The following is a 22,581-nucleotide window of genomic DNA, read 5'->3' as shown; positions in this document are numbered from 1 at the left end:
TTCAATGAGAAGGGAGAGACAAGCCGATCTGCATGAGGGGGACATGGAGGGATATAATGTAAGAAGATGGGCACGATGGAGGGGAAAATCAGGTTTAGGAGCAGCAGGTAGCTCCTCTGCCTTCTGACAGTGGGTTGCTTTTTACCATTTTCCTTTTCAGAAGATTATCGTCTTCCTCGCAATGGGGATTTCAAACTTTGCACAAGAATGTGGGGCTCCTTTTACATCTATGACTGTCACTGAGAGATTGTTCTCCTATTTCATCTGCGATCTTATAACAAAAATTTGAACAATTTATACTCTATAGGTGGTCATGGGTTCGAACGTGTTCTTACTGATGTATGATCAAACCGATACAACATTTACTAGTAGTGCAGTTGGCTTGGAAACATGCTCTAGATCACCTTCTGTAGCTGGATCATTTCTAGACAAAGATAGTCTAGAAAGCTGCGATTTAATTTCCAAAAACCTGTTTGTAGCTGGAACCATGCCCTGAATCACTTTGCCAATTGATAATTTCCACCTTTTGTTATTGGATTGAATGACTACATGACCTTGGTTCTCGTGGTGTACATATGTGGGGCTTCCTTTCTCTTTGGTAGTCCAAATTTTGGTTCCAGAACTGAAAATGATGTGTTTGATAATGAATTAAAATTTTAGAATTGATGAACTAAAACCATCATGACATGTGCCCTACAGAGAGATGAAAAAATTCTAAAATTTTGGAATTAAAATTCCACCTCCTAGGGTAGAATCATAATTCCATAAATTTGGTTCATGACTAGTCTTGTAATTCTATAATCAAAATTCTTTTATTGATAACACATTTCTCATTTCATCAAAAATGAGAATTTTAATTCTAAAATTCCATAATTTCACCGAGTATCTAGAATGATCGGCAAGTCGTCCACTTCCAATTAGGGGCGAAGGCAGGTGTAGGCTATGTGTAGGCAATTGCCCACATGGACCTAACAAAATTTCTTATTTTTATATTAATATTTCTGAACATATTAGCTCATTTACATATTGGTGTGTGTTAAAATTTAAAATTTTATACCCAGTGCCTCTTAGCCAGAATTTTCTAGCTTTGCCTCTCGCTTCCAATGGTTGCATCTATAAAGGCTTCACTTGAATTTAGTGATATCCAAGTAAGAAAAGAAATCTGGTTCTGTCGAGCATATCAAGGTTGGCTGTTAATTCTTCTTTTTCCACACTTGTTCAGTATATAGTTTTTGGGTTTTCATTAGCAAAAAATTTTTTAGTATTAAAGGTAACTTTATTTTGCTGGAGAAGTAATTCAAAAAATAAATAATATAATAATTGAAAATTGTATGAAAATTTGATTTTTTATTTTCTTATAAAATTTTGATCAAAATCCAAAAGCGTTACTAAGATATTAAATGAAACATAGAAGTTTAAAATGTATTGAAAATCAATTTCTATGAAAATGGAAAAAACACGATGTTTTCATTCATAAAAATACTGCAAATTTCCCCTAATTGGTAGTTTTCTTTCCATTTTTCTTTTTTTTTTATATATAGGGTTGACCTTGTAGGATTTACTGACATGTGAAATGATCGAAATAATGAAAGAGTGTGAGTGTGTGTTATATCAAATATTTTAGGACACAAGTTTGCATTGTGCATTTATCAAGTGACTTGCGGAGTTTGGTTCCTATTCTTCAAACAAGGCCTTCTTATCCTGCTGTTCCAAGGCTTATCTTGGGTAACCAACAAGAAGCCAAGGCTTTCTCTCTTTTTCCTTACATCACAGAAATCGATGCAGCTTTTCTTGCTGCTGCTTCTTTGGATGATAGGCAATTACCTGTGCCACAGTATCAGGAAAAGGGTTGCACTTTTCATCTTTTCCATGACTTCTCCTTTCCATCTTCTCTGGTTACAAAGTTTACACACCGTTGAATTGTGCATTCTGGGGGTTGAGGCCCACAAAAATCAAACGAAGAACTGGTATTCTACTAGTCATTGGTCCCACCAGCTATTTGAAATATCAAAATATTGGTGCCCAAGGGCGCTGCCCACAACCAAGAATAAGGGCCACTTGATATTGGTTAACATGAGGCCAGTTTCTGCCTAATTGGCCTATATGCAATCCTGCATCACAGATATATTAATAAATAATGTAAACAAAATAATAATTTTAAATTGCTAATTGAACTTTTTATGGAGTGTGTTCTTGTGGGTGTGTGTGTGAGAGAGAGTGAGAGTGCCATCATTGTTTCATTTAGGCGCTTATGCTTCATTTTGTTTATTTAAGAGAAACACTGCTAACAAATCTCCATCACGTCAAACAAGAGTAAAGGCAAATAGAAATAAAGTACAACTGACAAAGCAAAGGTTCAAGAAGATCAAGAAGCCAAGAACACAGTGAGTGCATGCATAGTCTGATCGCTTAAAAAATGAGGAGCAGAAGTGACAATCCAAACATGCATGCACTTTTGAACAAATTTTATTGCTAAATTTGTATTATAATAGGCAAGTACTTAAATGGAAACTATCATTCTTGACTACATTCTATAGGACTTGTGGCTTGAATGTACTACGTACATGAATTCAGAAACCAAAAATTAAGAAACTGCCTAGTGCAGCTGTTTTACTAAAATGCTCACTAACTTCGTTGAGAATAAAAAAAGAAACCACAAAGTTAAACTCTACCAGCTCTATGTTTGTACAATTAAATCTCCTACTTCATTTTTCATTTGTATAAATAGATAAAAAAACAATTATTAACACTACTTGCTAATATATTGTAATGTCAAAAGGTTGCGATGCATTTACCAATAAACTGCTTAAACTATTTCACAAATGTTCATAACTATTCTGTTGACAGTAGTAATTTGTCTTTCATTCGTAGCTTGCAGTTGTGTGGCTAAGTAGCATGAATTTGCATCTTAAGTAATCAATCAGACCTTTTATGTATCATATTCGACTGACTGAATGTTCTTGTATTCCTATTCAGATTCAAATGTGAATGTGAATCAAGAACAACATATACCATACCCAGTGGCGGACCCACATTGTAGCTGGTGTGGGCAATTGCCCACACTAGCCCACAAAATTTACCTTATTTACATATAGAAACTTCATTATTTTTCCGTTTTTTTATATATGAGTGCTCCTTAAAATTTGAAATTTAAATTTAGAGTGCCCCTTAGTCAAAATTTTCTGGCCCTGCCACTGACCATACCTGACTTTGACTTTTAAACTCATAACTAAATCTACTTCCAAATCCACCTTTCAATTCACAATTAAATCTGAAATAGAATCAAACTTGGATGTTCAGAAACCGCTTTCAAAATGTGTTATTATTATGAATATTTAACCAGCCAAGTTTATCCTTGTAATCTGATCAGATGTTTATTCAAAGCTAAATATGATCTAAATTTGATCGGTTGTCATTTTTTAAACCCAAGTCTGATCTACCTTTTTATTTGGATAGTACTTTTTTTTATATCCAGCCTATTTAAAGCAGTTCAATCAGATACAGATATCCAATGTGTATCTGATCCTTGACATCCATAGACATAAGCATGAAACAATGCTCAATCCTTACAAAAATATACGAACAATCTTAAAAATCTTTGTATGCATTCTGACCATTCGTCGAGTGCCTGACCAGTCTTTCACGAATGAAGCCATGCCCAATGCAGTGTCTTAGATACATGAGAGGGAGAGAATGTGTGTGTGTATGGTTCGGTCCATAATAGGACTACACAATGAGTTGAATCTGCTCAAGCTGAACTGGAACTTGCTCCTCCGAATTCAATTCGAACTCGACTCAATTATAAACAAGTCGAGCTCAAGTTCAAATGTTTGCTCGAAATGTTAAACGTGCCGAGTTCGAGATGTAAGAACTCGACTCCTGTAAACTTGACAAGCCTCGAATACATAATGAATATCTCTTTCTCCTTGTTGGAGCTTTTTATTGACATAATGTTCTGCTCTCTCTGGCCGAATGATGTAGCATAACTGGGTAGGCAGGGTGGTGTGTTGTAGATCGATGTGTCCTCTCTTTGATTTCTAGGGGCGTTACATTCTTATGGCATTGAAGGAAGTGTTGATTTGGGTTGAACGATACAGACAGTGGCGAAAGTGGACAAGGTGTTTGTCCCTCCCTCTTCCTCCCTTCTCTCTTTCTCTCTCTCTCTCTCTCTCTCTCTCTCTCACACACACACACACCACCACCACCACCACCAACTTACTGATTGTTTTGACGGAATCCACATGATACGGTGCAATGAAATGCCAATGTAGTATATTGACTTTTCCAAGATGGATGACTGAGGAGAATCAAGAAGAAAAAGCTGTTAATTGGTGGTAAATGACTAAAATACCATTTCCTTGACGTTTTCTTTGTGAACGAGCCTGAGAAGATCAACGACCAAGATTGTTCTTTTGAGACTAGCACTTAAGGTTCTTGTACCTCTCTCTCTCTCTCTCTCTATATATATATATATATATATATATATATATATATATTACATACACACACATACACACACAATCACTTAGTATGGAATAGTTCAAGCATTGAGTCCAACAATTATCAAACGACCTCAAAGAACCAAGGGGTGCACTCCTCCTGACATTTATATACAATAACTATTTTTAGATATAGATGCCTCAAAAATTTTACCCTTAGACCAGATTTTCCCTTGAACTTCCAATATATGAAAATAAATTATTGGATAAAAGTACACCAAGCATGGCAACAAACATTACAAGTTCAATATCATTTTCTACAATAAGCTTCTCAAACACAATCTTTAACCGATCAAGTTCTTTGCAATCTTTCCATGCATCTTATAAGAATGAGAGTTAGATTTTCTCAAAACTTCATGGTTATTGGGTTTAGATGCTATTTGGATTTCCAATTAAATTCAGAATTTGATGTAAAGTTTTGTTAAAAAATAAAATTATACAATGGCTGCAGCTTGGATTGAGGATTAGTCGATCAGGTTCCTTTTTCAGGTGAGGTTGCGAAGAGAGGTTAGGCTTGAAGGGGCATAGCATAGCTGGTTCAGGTAGAGTCTGTTTAAGGGGGGTCCCTACTTCGGTTCATGTGAGTGTTATGTCCCTGCGTTTTAGGTGATGAGGCACAGTATTCATGATGAAGGGTACACTATTGCCATCACTAATGCGGAAGGAACCCAAGACCCCAGAGGCATAGGGAATTGGTTGGGTTGGGGGGCAGGGTGGGTGGAGAGGTGCTTCTGGCTTCTTCTCGCATGCTCATCCCGAAGAGAGGTCAGCAGATCAAAATCGGCTCTACCTAATGAACATATTTTTTGTAAGCACAACCTGATTGATCATAAAACCATCATTTTGAGATACAATATCGAATTGTGATGCTGCAGTCTCCTCAAACAAGGATATAAGCAAATCCAAATCATTTATTCTTGGACGCTTGGAAAACCAGAGTCTAGAGAAACTCATAAACAAGTTGGAGTCTACAAATTATCAGTGATTCAAGTTTGCATACAGATCGTGAAAAAGGTGAAGTTTTATAACAAACTTCATGATCAAGTACAGATGACAACTCAGCATGTAAAGGCAGACAAAATCCATCTCATATTGTCAAGGAAGCTCAAGATGTTGGCATGCTGTCATAAGGGTTACTGAAGGCACTCAAGTTACCAGGTCGAGACAACACAACCTACACCAATATGCCAGATCATCAAATATCAGTATTTAACATTCCTAATCAGGACAATAATGAATGGCATTAAAACAATTAGCCTACACTTTCACAGACACATTATTGTGGTTTCTATAAGGAACTACAAGTCCAACTTTATTTTGAAGCTGTGAGTTGTCATTGTTCCTTCTTCATATAGCCTTTTAACTTCTCTTCAATAAGTGGTTTTGGTGGAACCATGTAGGCCTCCACATGGATACTTGTATCAGAGGCATAAACCAAAATGCAAGCTCCATTATTGACTTTCAAAACAATGCATTAACGAGTGGATGCATAGTATATGAGGAGAAGCTTTTCACCTGATAATTGCCAAGAGTACGTGATTTGAAACCAGCTGCACAGTACACAAAGTAATACTCCCATGTGCGGATGAACTTCTCATCAAATCCCAACTTCAGAATTTTGCTGGAACACACCAATTCAGCACTCTCTAATGTTACTAACTATGAACTGCGAAGTGGCTTGCCTGAAAGAAAGTAACATGATGATACCTTTCATTTTCTTTAAAATTCCTTCTCCAGTAGAGTAAAGTCTGGAGGTAATGGATGCCAATGTTCTCCACATGCTCAATACTGGGTTTTACCAATCTATTAGACTTGAACCAAATGTACATAAGAAAGGAAATAGATAGTGAAGGAGAGAAAAGAGAACCAGCGAAGATAGTCATACCAAAGTCTAGATGCAGTTGTCATAGCTGATGTAACTCTACTCAAGGAAGGAAGTAACCCACCAGGGAAAATGTATGTATTCATGAAGTCAGAACTTCTTCGATGTGCATTATAACGTTGATCTGGAATTGATATAAACTGGGATAACAAATAATCAACTTCAGTCAATTCAAATTTAAAAAGTTAACCATGTTATTGAGGAGAAAGAGAAAGGACCTTAGCTATGTCAAGGAGTAGTACCATCCATAATCATAAAAATGTTTTTTTTTTAATTTGTTAAAAAAACAAAAAATAAGTCAGCCAATTAAAATGGCAAACAAATGCCATTTTTTTTTAAATGAAAAACTAAAAGACCACTAGCGAAACACTTTTTTTCCGTTTTCTTTTACATATTTTTAATGCCATACTCCTTGTTTCCATTTTCCAATTTGCATTTGTTGCTTGCCTTTTTTTCTAGCTTCTCATTTATTATATTTTTCTAACTTTTAAGAACTTTAAAAAATTTTACCATATTTTTCATGTTTATCTTCAAGTTTCATGTGTTTCAGTAAAGGAAAACCTCACGTTTAAAATATAAAATGATGCTTGTGACTGTGATACCACCTGCAGCTCCTCCTGAATCTTAACATGACAAGATGAAATATCATGCTCATATATGGATGAAGAAAGATTTTATTTAGCATGGACATAATATTCTATTCACCTGTTTCTTCTATTGTACATAAGTGCACACACACTACATTCTCTCACAAACATATTCATTTAGAAGTGGTACATTATCAGATCTGAAGCCAGATTCAGAATAAAATAATTTCAATTGATACGGAGACAATGCAATTAACTTTGGACATCCAATCAAGCACATTCCATTATACACCACTGCAATATATGCTAACATGAAGATATATATGCATTATAAACAGATTTGGCAATTGCAATAAGAAATTGTGCTATTAATCCCAAGGATTGGCCATAAGGAATATTGAATGCCTAGGCAGGATTGGACAATGTAAGTGTAAGTGGCCCTTTGGCAATGAGAAAAATTTGCAACTGTTCTCATGCATATGCCCAAGAATTGGGGTAGAATCGTGAAACATTTGTTAAAATGTTCCCAATTTTTAGAGCATATTTGTGGAATAAAAACAAATTGTTCCCTTTCTCAAATGGGCCCTAAAGGAACTCAAAGGAATAGGCAAGAAAAACTAAATGTTAAATGATTAACTTTAAAACTAAAAGCAATTAGTCTCGAGGGACATAGGTAGTTCGTCGAGCAGCGGGCATGTACCATGGGCACTATGCCTCTATGTCTTAATTGGAGGCCTCGGTACTTAGTTGAACAGTGCACCACTGTCATTGCTGAAAGGGCGATGTAACCTATGATCCTAAAGGTGTTTGTTTTTGGGAAGGGGGTTGGCTTTGGGCCTCTTTTCAGGCAGTGGGTTGTTAACTTCTTGCTAACTCGAAATATTTAAATGCAATTGGGAAAACAACACTAGATAGCTAAAAACCTCATTCTAGAACTTTAAAAACACTAAAATGCTAAATAGAAAAAGCAAACAGGAATGAGCCATCTAGCCCTGTTTAGGCGGTCACTTAAGACCTAACAGGTCTAGGTTTTCCACATAGGAGCCAACATAATGACATGCTTTATCTTCTAGTATGAAACCCAAAAAGGAAAAGGTCACAGAAAAACTAAAGTAGGGATATAATTATAAAACCTGAAGCACAAAAATTCCATCTTCAGCCAACAAGGACTCGCAGCATCCAATGAACTCCTCCATGTATTCATGTCCAACAGCTTCTAGCATCTCACTGTTTAAATATGAGAAAGTAACAAGAATGTAACATGATCAGATCACCTTTTATATTTTTTTTATCTAACTTCTAAAGCACAACAACTTACCAAGATATTATCCTATCATACTTTTGAAACTTTGGCAGCTGGCGGTAGTCACACAAAAGAAGTTTAATTTGGTCCTGTCAATAAAAATTACAATAAATCATAATAGGAAATATGTTCCTCACAAATTTAGTTTGGTGCTTTTGTCTTGTGAGTGGCTGACTTTTATATAAATATTATAATAAATATTATGCATAGTTTATACTCTCTCTCTTTCTCTCTAATCAACAATATAAATATTCAAATTCTATTTATGAAATGAAGTAAAAATCCACCAGCTGGACTGGAGGGGTATCCAACACATAAAAGTCACAAATCTTGGATGAACAGATAACATAACTGGCATCAATGAATAAGATATATACTTTCATCTTTAATTGGCTGCCGTTATATATCAAGAGGTTCCTAGCATAACAGTAACATGTTGAGTAACTTTTTACCATTAGGAAGTACCATGACAAATCTACTCTTGAAAGCTAAACATGACAATGAGCAGATAAAAGACTGTCAAATGGTAAACAACTTTGGGCACAAACAGGCCATGACATTGTACTATTCGGTCAACTTCAATAGTTAGCATTTCCAACTATTATCCTACAATGACCACATATATAGGGAAAGTAATAACACATTGTTTGATTAACAAGGGTGTATGCGCTTGAGTACAATGAAATTTAGTCAATATTTGTGAATATGACTAAATGAAATTTTAATGAGATGAAGTTGAAGAGTAATGACTTACTTCAAAACCAGTTTCTTTAATCTTTTCTTGAGCATATTTTAGTTGCTCTTCTGATAGTGTGATTCCAGTATATCTACATCCTGTTTGTTTGACAACTTCCAATGCAAGGCTTCCCCAACCACAGCCAATCTCAAGAACTTCATGTTTGTTGGTAATCCTTGCCTGCATATCAACCATAACTAGAAACATTACAAATGCTCAAGATTATATGACCTTGTAGCAAAATAATTCACCTTTGCAATCAAAAGGGAAATTTTTCTCATCTGTGCAGCTTTGAGATCTTCATTCTCTTCCTGCCACATAATTAGAAAGTGAAAAAAGAAAATTAAAGCCTCTAACAAAACACACAGATATATTCATCGCTTTAAGCAATTTATGGAAGACGAAACCATACAAACCTTGAAAATTGCACATGAATATGTCATAGTCTCGTCCAAGAATAGTGAAAAAAATTCATTGCTCTAGAACAAAAAGTACAATAAAGTGTCAACTTCCAACTAGGGAAAGAAAAATGCACTAAGTCAAAGATTCATAAGATAACCAAATGACTTTTTATTTGCAACTCATTGAAACAATAGGTTATGATGAGCCATCACAATTTAATGTGACAAACATGTAAACCATTTGAGGCAATTCTTGAGAGACACACATGTGTTCCATTCAAATGGATGAAATGGACGAATGGATGTAAGACATAGTGATCGATGCAACAAAACATAGAAAGCAATGATGAACTCATTGTATTCAACATAGAAAGGACTTTTTGTGACCAGCAGAGCATAACGGGAAAAACACATCAACCAGAGGAAGGATTTGAAAAGAAAGACCAGATCATAGTGAGAGGTGATATTTTGCCGAGCTTGTCTGATTGTATTTCGCCGTGAAAGATGCTGAAAAAAAAACTTTGCAGATGCAAGTCCTGCAGTTAAGATTATTGGTTTCCACCAACCCCTAAAATATCAAGCAGTTTTATTTGTCAGAAGTCTCTCTAGGCAAAGCTCCATTTTGCCATCTGATACATAGGAAAGCAATGAGCAGCATAAAGCATATGTTACCCTTTATTCATGTGATTGCAGAAAGGTTATGTTTATCCCTACCACCAATAAATATCTACAAAACAAATAACCAAATTATTATTACACATCGGAAAAGCTAAACATTTATTTCTAAATATGTCATGGTGAAAACTGTGATCACCAAAAAGAGGTTCAGAAGGCCTTCTTCTTTGTCGACAAAGGAAATATCCCCACTTATGTATGCATCAGCTAGCCCTAGATCAGCCTCTGTGGCAACCTATATTAAGGAAATTTTTATGACAAAATAAAGCTAACATACCAAATTAAAGCTGCAAGTGCACAATATTGAAGAGTGATTAGTTATCAAAGAAAAGTCCATTTGTTCAAAATAAAAGACAACAATTACATTATAAGTTGCATACCTTCCAATAAAACAAAGGAGAGTGAATTTTCATCATAGATTTGAGGCCATCTTTATTATTGGCCCCGCAAAATTCAAACACTGTGCCACCTTCCTCTAGCAAGCTGCAGGTGTTACAAAACAAATTTTAGTTATTTTCCTCTCTTTCTTTTTTATGTAGTAAGCATATTTTGTTGTTGTATTCAAATTATTTCTTAGATAGCCAAATTTTGTGAAGTTTAATTGTATTTTTCCATATCTTTTGTGTAATATTTTATGTCATTTGGAATACTAACTTTGTGATTTCACATACTTGTTATCCAGCTTTTACGAATTTCTTACCTTTTGTTTCTTCTACCATACCAAAAAAGGAAAAGAACTTTTATATGTATTTTTGCTTCTATTTGAATAAGTACAACTTGGTACTAAAACCAGATTTTCGGGCCCTCTTCTTTTTCCTTATCTATTTCCTTTCTCCTTTTTTCTTTTGGCTTCCCATTGTACCAATTGTACAATGTCCACCCACTCCTTTCTCTCTGTTAATCACCAACGTTTTGTGGAACCAAATCTGCTAGTCATAACATATGATAAGAGAATGAAAATTATTCATTAAAGAGATAGAGGTATAAACATAGCACAATGCAGGAATTGTGTAACATCTTAGGGGGACTTGCCTCAAGTAACCTGTTGAGACATAACTTTTCAGGAATCTAGTGACAATTAGCCGTGCTCCCCTGACCATCAAAGAGGGTGTCATTCTTTTTCTGTTATCTATAAGAACACATTCTGATCCTAGTAAACCTTTTGCCGCAACCATTCCAGCCTATAGAAAGAAAACAATGATGTAAATATGAATAAGCTAAATAAGAACTGGATTGATTAGATAAGAAGCATTCTATACATGTGAATTTTCCAATGTCAATTAACCATGGACAAAGTCTAGCCGCCAAAGGTCAGATATTTCATTGTAGGATTGAACTTTGATAGCTAGTTCAAAAGGTAAGAACATAACCTTTTTCTCATACTTTTCACCCTATTACCAATTTAACATTCTTGGAGATTTGTATGCAACAATATTTACCTTCACTCCATCTTCATGGAAACCATAACCTACAAGGGGAACATGTGTAAATAGAAATTGATTTTTGCAAGATAAATGATATAACAAAAGGCCACAAAGCAAACACAAAGATTCGAAAAGGGAAACAATTACTAATCCAGCACTAAAGTGACTGTCTTAACCTTAGATTCATGCAAAATCCATTCAAATGGTTAGATTCAAGAAAAGAACATGGAAATGGAGTTCAATCAGTTAAACCATAGAGAATATATACCTATAGAATGCCATGAAAGGATTATGGGTTACTGGATAAACAACAGACGCACTCTTTTGCATTTATTTGGATTAGTATGTGTTTCGAGAAATCATAGATGATCAACCAAATCAAAGGAAACATTTCAGATGAAGAATCATATATATACCTATATATTTCAACAAAATGAAAAATTGAAACTTAAAGACAAACAACGAAGGGAAAATCATGATGCTGAAAAAATTGCTAGAATGGAAACATGGTCTTTTTCCCTTTTAAGAAAAATGTTTTTGATATATTTTGAATTTCTTATGTTTCATTTAATATTTTAATATCTATTTGCATTTTGTTCTTGTAACTAAATTAGCAAAAAACTCAAAAATTCTTATTTTTTGTTATTTCTTATATTTTGATTTTTGAATTAGTGAGATGTTCCACAAAAGAAAATTTGAAACCAAATCCTAAGAAAAGCCTCACCAATAAGAACCTAAAACTATATCTAAGATGTGAAAAGGTGAGGGGAAGAAGAATCCACAACCAACCTTGATAAGCTCCACAAAACCAGATTCCTCTTTTTCCTTGAATTTCGCTTAATTCAAGTGAAGCCTTCACAGAAGCAACTGTTGGAAGTGGATGACTTGTTGACCATTTCATAACTTCATTTTTAGGCAAATGAAATGGATTTAAGGTGACAAAAAAAGGAACATCTGTCTCCAAACTCTGCAATTCCATTAGTTTAAACCAACAACTACAAAAATATTGTTTTGGTCATTTGAAAGCAATAGCATGAATAAGGCAATTGAGAATTATATAACTGTTTCAAGATCCTCTATGGAAGGTACAAAAGCTCTTATAGTAGAAATATCATTCATATGAAGAACAAGAAATAAGATACCAACAGGTTGAAAATGGCAAGCATGATATAGAAAAGAAAATGTCATTAGATAATAACAAAGATCATTCAGCAGCAACAAAGGTAACTACACAAGCAAACCTATAAGAGCACAAAGTTATTTTAATGAAAATATAAACTTACATGAAACACTTCAAACAACATAGATAAAATAGGATTTGTCACCTATTCAGTTTTTATATATGTTTTGGCAAAATTTATAAGATGAAAAACTCTATCCAAACTAAGACACAGGTATCCTCATGTATGTGCAATTGCACACACACACACACACACACACACACACACACACAGAGAGAGAGAGAGAGAGAGAGAGAGAGAGAGAGAGAGAAAGAAAGAAAGATTCATGACATAGTAACATATTGCGGAGAATTGGAAAAGCAACTATGATACAATATTACAAACCTGAACCACATTGAGCCAATAAGTCAAGCAAATTCTTTTGCCTTTTACCCCAAGAAAATTCCAGGCTGCCCAGGCTGTTGGATTTTTGGGCATTAAGCTATCATCATGATGAAGGTATATATCACTGCAATCAAAATGAAAACCAATCTTCAGTAGAAATTGCATAAAATGTATATGAAGAAATTGAAGTGCTGCTTTAAGAGAACTCCAAGTACCCCTAGATTTTTTGGATTAAGATATTATCAAGGTATATATCATTACAATTAAAGTCAAAAAAACCAATCTTCATGATAAACTGCATAAAATGTATATAAAGAAATTAAAGAGCATAACATAATACACATAGGAAAAGTTACGACCTCTTTAGAAGACAATTGCATGCTTCTTGTAACCAATATTGTGACGGCACTATTTTTGTCTTCTCTAATAACTTCTAATTTTGATATTGATTCTTTTGCTATTTTCCATTAAAAACCATAGTTTTATTATATTCTTACTTAAGAAGGACCAATTGAACAACTCGAGTAAAATCTAGCATGTAGTGATGCTTCTTTCTCTCCATTTTCTATTGGGCAATCATAAGAACCTACAACACAGTTAATTTTTGATACACTAATGAGGATGGGTTTGCCACTAAATTATGTATGCATGCTGATGGGATTTGTAGGAGACAAGTTGCATGGAATTTGAGAACCAAGAATATCTTTTGTGTTGTCTCACTGAAGTATAGCACAATAAGAAATTCACAACATCCATTATCAAAATCAGAGCATTACCATGAATCTATAACTCCAACTACTCCTGCCCCCCTCCCCCAACAAACCCTCACAAAAAAGAAGTCCCAATGTCTCCTACTTTTGTCAAGCCTTGAAGAATGAGATTACCATGAGTTTGATTACCCAATGGCAATAGTTATGTTGTTAATTTTAGGTTAGTCGTAAGATTTGTACATGACAATCAACAACACATTTTGGCTTGAGCAATTACATGCAACATTATCAAAATCAGTACATGGATTCATTCAGACAACAAAGACATTTAATAAATCATCTAAATCGAATCAAAGCAGAATTATTTGTGAATCAGATTCTTAAAATTATATCCTCAAATAAAAAATAAGGAAAATGTTAAACGGTCACAAAAAATCAAGAAAATGATAAAAAAACTAAAGAGTGACAAAAAATAAAAATAACAAGAATTTAAACTTCAATAGGTAAACTAGAAAGCAAAAAGTTTTAGAAATTTCTAGTTTTAAGTGACAACTCTATAGTTTATGAAACTTTCATAATTGGACTTGCCAAGTAAACATTAATTCAACCAATTGAACGTTAAATCTGCTGACTTTTTAATCTCACTCGAAAATTGAGTTGAATGGATACTACATCAATTTCATTGGCCACATCAGCCTAATTTTACAACAACGGTTCCAAATGAGTCGTATGTTAAAACAATAGTAATAGCAACCAACATATATCAGAAAAAACTAGAAGGGTGGATTCAACAAACAAATGGTCCTACAAAAAACATCTACTAAAACCATACTAAAATAGTGTGCAACATAGATATGTAAAAAGAAAAAAGGTGAATTCAAACAAATAATTGAAGAGCACCTGTCGACATATTGAAAAGCACCAAGAACTCTGGTCTCATCAAAAGTAGCATCTTGTCCAAGTATTTTTAGAGCATCAGGAGCATGGGCGGCCATTATGCATCCATCATAGGTATCACTGGTATCAGTTTCAGTCATTATGGAGCATCCTGTAAATTTATACGGTAAAATTTATGGATGTTTTCTTTTCTTTTTTATTCTTTATATCATTTTGGTAAAGCTCAACAATGAAACTACAAAAGGTCTAACATATAAACATAAAATCATCATCAATGGGCCACAGTAATAAAAAAATAGAAAAAAATTAAAGATTCATAAGTGCCTACAAATATTTTGTCAGTCATAAAGCCTTTGATGTCTTGTGTTATATGATTTTCTTCACTTCTAAGAATGACAAAAGAAATTTTTACTTCATAGAGTCTAGAAGTGCATATAGGATCAACTACAAATTCATGAATTTTCCACAAATTTTAGTCACTTATTGACATGCACAGGCAAATAACCCAATCTTATAATCATAAGAACAAATTGAAAGAGAATTGAAATAAACAAAAAAATTTGATGACCACTCATTACTTGATCTCTTATAGTTATTATATGTTCATAAGCTATTATCTTTGCATAAGTTGATGAACATGAAGACATGACAAAAGAAAGGCTGCTTCAGTCTTTCCATATATTGGACCACTTCTATCTTCTATTTTTTTATGTTCTTAGTTTCTCACAAGTTACTTCTTTATTGAAATGAAGAGCATGGTCAATGTAATGTTCTATGCTAGGGAATCATAACTAAAAGAGTTTCAAGACTAGAAAAATTGACATCTAACTTTATTGTTGGACAAAAAATTGCTTTTTTTATTCATATAGCTATGAACTCTTCGACAAGAAAGTGTTTTACCTCCAGGAGCTGTCAAAATAGATTTCACAGCACAACCTGTTCTTATCTCACAACTCCATTTCTCCAATTCAACTCTTATCTGTTATTGTTCAAAGGACCAAATGTAATAGCATTAAAGTTCAAGAGACGAAACATTTAGTCACTTCATTTACTATATGACTGGGAATCTGCAAACCTTATTAATATATGCATGTGAGCAATCCTTCACGGTGAACCATTGTGGCCGCCCAAATAGCTGCAACATGATACACGAACCTTCTTTGAGAAACAACAAAGAATTATATAACAAATTCAGCAAGTGGGCAAGAATGTTTCTTGCTCAATCTTAGTGGGGATTACTCTTTGAGGTAAAAGCACTTAAGACTATAATATTTCTCTTTGAAAACAAAGAGAAGGCTATCATTATTACTCTCCTTTGATTCTGAAAACTAAATCCTTTCTCACAAGAAAAATAACTTCTTGTGTGTTCTAACCCTAAATGTATTTGGCAATCATTCATTTTCTTTTGCCATCACCAAGTAAAGCCTTCCACTTAACCTAGGAGCCATTGGTCTGCTTGCTTCAACTTGAAGGAACCCTCTAACAATCATCATGATCTACCCTAGATGAAACAATGAAGAGACTTCCACTCGACCTTTTCATTCCCATACTACAACAATAGTTTTGATTCGACCTTGCTCATCAAATGTTTGAAGGACGAGTCCTAGCTTTATTATGGTCTCAAACAAATAATAACCACAACTCTTGCAAATTGTGATTATTCTTTTGCAATTGTTCCAAGGAAAGAATGATAGCGTTGGACTGCCATTTCAGGCACCCGAATTTTGGAGTTTAGGTGAACCGTTGACCATGTTGGTTGTTTTCATAGAGAGCGATCCCTAGCACTATTGGATTGGAAAACGTCTTCAACTAAACTATCATGTGGGCTGCATTCAGGTGCCTCAAAAAATACAAGGTTCATTTAAAAAAAAAAGGAGATTTGCTTACTTGTTAGGAAGATTGCTATTGGTCTGAAGATTTTTTAAAATTGAAAGCATCAAAGATGAATGGAGATAAGACTTTCTTTTTTTTTTTTGTTTTGCTAAGGGGCGCTTGAGTCACCAATTTGGGTCTAGTGACGACACTGCATGTGGCTAGATGTTATGTCCAACTTCATTTCAATGAAATTTTTGATAGGCTAGTGTGGGATGAAGCCAAGTCCATCTGATATGTAATAAATTTTCTTATCCTAAATGTGCTTCATTCGCAGCCTTCTGACAAGGGTCTTGTTTCCTTCCTCTTCCACCCATATAAGTGAAGCAAAAATTTTAGGAATGAGGAGGTTACAGACACCTGAAGAGCATGATGGTTTCGGCAGAATGAGAGCACACAGTAAGCAGAGCAGTTGAGCATTTGTTCAGAGGAGCACGACCAAACTGAGGAACACATCGGGATCTGCAGCCCAAGCATTCATGATTCAACAGTTGGATTCAAGTTATGGTTATCAATGCAAGATGAAGTAAGATAAAATGGAGGTGAATGGGTTGGTCAAGACTTACAAAATAATGGTCCCGAAATGCATCAGAGTAACCCAGTGATTTGATGAACTGTCCAAGTGTCTCACTACGATCGAGGTCAAGGTTGTTCTCATGTTGCTCAAGGTACCTGCGAAAGCAAGTGCCTTCTTCGATTTAGTACCACTGCAACCAACTAGTGTTTCTTATTGCTTTCATTCTTCTTGCGAAATTTGTCATCTTCCTTATGAGATTAGCTTATATTCCACTTTCCAGAGTTGCCCTACAACTTGCTTTCTAGGACTCTTGGACTAGTTGGCCATGAGATTCACTTTAACGATAGATTTTGACTTAGCTGCTTGGTTTCATTTTTCAATGTCTTTACTCAATTTTTTGATAAACAAAATCTGAAAAAGTTCATGGTTCTACTGGTTGTGTCATGTTTGGATATAGTCATTGGGATAAATTGTTTTTGAGGTTTGCTATTCTGTTTTGGTGATCATCATTTGTTTGCTTGTCTATTAGCTAGTTGCAAAAATAGCTCTTAGGTGAACATTGTTCATCTTGTTGGTTGTGAACTACCTTGGTTTGTGGGGTCTGCTGACATGTAGTCTTCCAGTGCCTGTTATCACGATTGGGACACTAGTGTCCAGTGGGAAATTTATGGTTCTTTCAAGGTAGTATTTTCTGTTGCCCAATTTATTATGATTTTTGGTATGAAAGGTCTAGGGAACAAAATGCAGATGTGGAGAAATTCTCCATTTATATGCACTTCCAGTCCGGGTTCATCTTGGGGTTCATCATCAACCATAGGACTTCAAGGTGCTTCTATTGTTAAATTTGCTAGTTTAATCACAACATCCAGGTTTGGATTTTGCATTCCTTTGTTTGTCAATCGAATATCATAGGAAAGTGGTATTAAAATGTCCAGCATATGCTACCAGACAGTTGTCAAGTCAAACAAAAGTTCCAATTGTACCTACCACCTCTTGTGTGATGACCTGAAACTTTTGTTCCACTTCTTTTATTGGAACTCTAATACCAACCCCTCTCTCTATCAAAAGTTACACTTGTTTAGGTGAAACAAAAATACCATAACAAAGAAAAACCCCCCAGAATCGAACTTCCATGTTTGTTTTGCCATGGAACTTCCCTTGATTTTGAATCACAGGTCCACTTCTACAATGGAATAGCATGTGTTCAAACATGGCCTAAGGTTTTTTCTTATGTCGAATGATTTTAACATTGTTTCGAGTCAGTCAAGAATGTCGAGTGAGATATACACTAGGATTAAGATGAAAAGTTGTGGCAAATCTATAAAATAATATGTACGATGGGTGTACAAATCCATGAAATACATGTGAACTAAGAACTTAGAAATATAAAACCACATAAAAATTTTAGTGCACATGAAAAGCGTATGTTTAGTACACTGAGCCAAAAAAAAACCAACAGTATATTTGTGCCTGATTACAAATATGATGTGAATATTATTACTAAATCTTAATATTTGAATATGTCTTTTATTTGAATATTAGTTAATTTATATTCCAATAGTTGGCATTTCTCATGTAGGATTTCAAATTGATTCTCTTAGGAGATTGGAAGAAGTAAAGTGCTTCGATCTTAAAGCACCTGCTAGTGCACTTATGTTGGTGTAATATTATTATACAAGCACTAGTGCATAATCTCGGTTTACCTACAACCTATCGGTTAATAAGGAGAACAAGAAAGAGATTACTTCATATCCTAATTCAAACATGCCCTTGTTTTTTATTTACAATAAATTGGCCAAAAGTAATTTCATCCACAAGTATGAGACCTAAACTGGTGCCAATTTAAGAGTAACAGGGATGTTTTCATTCAGAAAAACCCATCCATTGATTTTGAAGCCTACCTCAAGACGTCGCGTTTGAATTTGATTATCTCTCGGAGCATTCGATAGAAGGAAGGTCTAAAGGCATTTTTCTTCTGGGCAAAAAGGCTGGACAGCCCATTCCTACTCCCCCACTCACATGTCCTACCTTCATCCAAACTCACTGAGAAGGACATGTCGCTTCTTTGCACATTAACTCCAAGGTTTTCGAAAAGCTCCATCATATTGGGATATGTGACCTGAACACAAACATTAAGTCAATTTCATTAACATGATCACTGGAAAATAAGATTGTATATGAATTAATTTATCTGAAAGTTATACTTATGATTGTTCAAAGAGATGGCTAGCTGATACCATATCAAACTCCTATGGTCTCTATATGTTTATACCAAGGGATGCAACCCATGCCCTGCTTTACCTAAAAATTATTGGTATTTGACTCTTGAACCTTGACTGCTAAGTCTTAAGTTCAACCACCTAACGAAACAGACAGCGATTGTTGGCATGATTCATTTTCTTGTCAAATCCAAGAAAAATCTGCAATAAAATTGAGAGTTTAGGAAAAAATTTTTACGTGTTAATTATCTAACGCAAGTGACTAGTGCACCTAAAATCAACATATATAATGTGTGTGTGAAACGCATATAGGAATGTAAACAACTACGATATGGTGTTGCTTTTTTTTTTCCTTTTTACTATACCCATTTTGACCTAATCTACTTTTTTTACATATTTCAATACAGTTCGAGTGGAAATGAATTACAACACTAAGTTTATGCTTGTTTATAAGCAGAAGAATAAGAACAAGAAGGAGACATGTATAGGTTCAATATTTCATACTCCATTGAACACCATAAATCCAAGGTCCAAATCGACACCATTGACATGGACGGTCTGAGCATGGCCACCCAAGTGAGCTTCTTTTCATAGAGAACCACGTGAACTCCGGCCTTGGCCAAGATATAAGCTGAAACCAGGCCACTCACTCCCCCACCAATCACCGCAACCCTCATCTTTGTTTCACCTGCAAAACCATGTAGCAATTTCTTTATTTAAGAGGTGTTTGATGAGACTGGAATTGTGGAATTCTATAATTAATTTTTGATAAATTTAACATTATCAAACAAAGAATTTTGTTTTAGTGATTATAGGTTCATTCTTGAATCAAAATTCCCGAATTGAGTTTCTATCCTAGGTTGGTGGAATTATGATGATTCCAGAATTTTAGAATTTTTTCATCTCTCTTTAGGACACATGGTTTTAATTGATCAATTATAGAACTCTAATTCCTGTTTATCAATCACGCACATCATTGTCAAAATTTGGAATAAAAATTCCACACTATCAAACGCAAAGAGAAACTAGAATTGGAATTTTTATTCTAATTCCAGTCTGAGGTGGAATATTATATGTAGAATTTTAATTATAGAATCACAATTAAGGCTATCAAATGCCGCCTATGACCTTGTCCACTAGGACCTGCGCACTGCACGAGTGTGTATTGATACTATATGAAAGGAAGGGTTGTGCCCAACACGGAATACCACTTCTTCCCATGAAGTATATGGTAGGGTAATCATGCTTGTTCCTGCCAATCTGACCCCAGCGAAAGCAAAGCTTTCCAAGTGTTTTTGAGTCAAGGAGGCTTTCTTTCTTCTTTTTTCAGTGCTAGTGTTAGAGCTAGGAGTTTTTTGGCTGAAGGGCCCTTCGGTCACAGACCTAGGTCTAGTGCTGGCACTACAATATGAAATGAACTTATCAAAACCAAGAGATTAGTGTAGCGAAAAGTTGGTCCCTGATTGCTGGACAGATGGTGAGGCTTCAATTCTCATGAGCACCACTCTTAATGAAAACTCATTGGACTCCCTAGGCAGATGACAAAGAAAAATGTACACTTTATAGATGACAGTGACTATATATCTGCTCCAACCAGGGTGAAGGGAAGGGAGGGCTGGCAGGGGCCATGGCCCTTCCTCAAGTTTCGAAATTTTCAAATTTACGTATGATTTTTTTTTATTAGTTCTGCCCAGTAAAATTTTCAAAAAATAAGAAGTTGGCCCCCACTAAAAACCTGTACAGGAACCCCACAATCAGTTGATCGGTGACTGCGTGAATTGATTTAAATGGATCATGTCAGATCCAATCCATAAACAAGTTAACACTATCTTCATCAATTTGTCAAGAAAAAAAATACTCTTCCTTATTCTTTCGAATATAACATTTTTAATGAAATATATAAATCCATCATATATCAAAAACCTCAATGTACTCACAACCCTAGCAAAATAAAATCAAACTTTATTTACTTTAAATCTGGTCCAAGATCTGATCCCATTTTAAACTTTTCTTTTAATATTCATTATATTCCTGGGCACGTTCGTATTGTTTTCAAAATACCAATATGCGATTAAGGTTCGGGTCAGCAAAGCCCCGTCCAAAACGGTTTGGATTATATTTTGCACGAGATCCGCAAAAATGAAGTGGTGGCGCACTTAATTAGGCAGGCCGTCCTTTTGAGGTTGGACGGCCATGTGAAGGACAAAAGATACCTTCGGCCTGCGCTGTCAAAGACAAAGACAGGCTGCAAGTGGACAGAAGTTGGTATTGTATGGGGACTGCAGGCTCTCGCAAACGCGCCATCGCACAGGACGCGGAACAGGCTGTTCCCCGTCTGCACACGTTACATCAGCATCAATAGTAATGAAAACTCTCGACCCTTGAGTGAAAGATGAAGAAAAATGTATACATCAAAGTGTAATGTGGAAAAAAATATATCAAGAATTTGATGTAATGTGGAAAATACTATGAGGAGGTGAAAAACCCTTCCTCGTTCTTTCCCTTTGACGCCAAAGTCCATTCCTTTTTCCCTTTTAGGCATCCTATCTAATTATTGAGTCACCACAATGTGATTATGACCCTTCCAATAAAACTTTTCTTGGGCTGGTGTGGATGAATAGTATCCCACATCAGCCGCCATGTATCTCAGCTGCTGGTTTAGCAGAGTAGTGGTTATGAAGATTGAATTAAAGGCGGGACTTTCAGCAGCCTACCAGTTCGATCAGCTATGGGAAATCCACCGCTTGTTGTGCGATCAAAACAAATTGTAAGCCAAATGTTTCAACCTACGATGTCATTGAAACTTGGGGAAGGCGAATCCATCGCTCTTCCTTGGCCATTTCGAAAACACAAGAGTATGGAGAGGGGCGATGCATAGCGTGATGCCCAGGCAGACATGCCCTTGGCCGAAGGGCCTTGGATGCAACTTGCGTTCAAAAACTCGATGTTTTGTGGGATTCTGCAATTCACACCAAGTATTGCATTTCGCTACGTTCTTCATCCAGGCGAGAGCCAAGATATTGTGCTATGCATCTCGGGAGAAAAGTTTGGTATCTTCATGAAATCATGAAACCAAGATGTCAGTGCAAGCATTGACACAGCTTTGAATGCTAAGGGCAGGGGCTTCGGTTCTCTTGTTGGGTGACCATATAAAATATTCTTCCTACTCACCCAACAATGACACTACACTATATCACTTCAAAATGAAATAGTGAATTGTGTAACCTAAAATTGTTGAAGATGAGAAATGGAGCAGTTACCTTGCCTTCTTAGCCCAGCAATATTGATAGTGAA

At 35.3% G+C, this 22,581-nt stretch overlaps 1 protein-coding gene and 1 pseudogene across 2 annotated transcripts; both read right to left on the bottom strand.

Moving 5' to 3' along the window:
• Positions 1-5,392: 5,392 nt before the first annotated feature.
• On the bottom strand, positions 5,393-19,894 carry LOC116267227 (uncharacterized). Of its 2 annotated transcripts, none has more exons than XM_050075152.1 (21): positions 19,792-19,894; positions 18,970-19,187; positions 17,118-17,223; positions 16,912-17,013; positions 15,755-15,814; positions 15,580-15,658; positions 14,683-14,830; positions 13,073-13,196; positions 12,297-12,474; positions 11,523-11,551; positions 11,116-11,264; positions 10,464-10,566; positions 9,424-9,486; positions 9,259-9,318; positions 9,026-9,187; positions 8,287-8,360; positions 8,102-8,195; positions 6,385-6,521; positions 6,207-6,287; positions 6,015-6,120; positions 5,393-5,673 (listed from the first exon to the last, which is right to left on the bottom strand). In XM_050075152.1, the coding sequence occupies exons 1-21, from the start codon at positions 19,804-19,806 to the stop codon at positions 5,605-5,607; spliced, it is 2,157 nt and encodes a 718-aa protein (XP_049931109.1). In that variant the 5' UTR covers positions 19,807-19,894; the 3' UTR covers positions 5,393-5,604. The 2 variants fall into 2 exon arrangements, with proteins under 2 accessions (XP_049931109.1, XP_049931110.1); XM_050075153.1 differs by having other exon boundaries at positions 19,804-19,884.
• A 2,273-nt stretch (positions 19,895-22,167) lies between these two features.
• Positions 22,168-22,321, bottom strand: LOC116267356 (5.8S ribosomal RNA; annotated as a pseudogene).
• Between the last annotated feature and the right edge of the window lie 260 nt (positions 22,322-22,581).

The sequence above is a fragment of the Nymphaea colorata genome, chromosome 13 (assembly GCF_008831285.2).
Source record: "Nymphaea colorata isolate Beijing-Zhang1983 chromosome 13, ASM883128v2, whole genome shotgun sequence".
Classification (NCBI taxonomy): Eukaryota; Viridiplantae; Streptophyta; class Magnoliopsida; order Nymphaeales; family Nymphaeaceae; genus Nymphaea; species Nymphaea colorata.
The sequence above is the reverse complement of the archived record's forward strand: the minus strand, read 5'-3'. Positions and strand labels throughout refer to the sequence as shown.

What these genes read in the sequence shown, in the direction of transcription:
- LOC116267227 (XM_050075152.1), bottom strand. An exon ending in TTTCCCTTTTGATTGCAAAG is followed by an intron (nt 9,188 to 9,258) that starts GTGAATTATTTT and finishes GTTGATATGCAG; the next exon opens with GCAAGGATTACCAACAAACA. An exon ending in ATGGAATTTTTGTGCTTCAG is followed by an intron (nt 6,522 to 8,101) that starts GTTTTATAATTA and finishes TTGTTATCCCAG; the next exon opens with TTTATATCAATTCCAGATCA.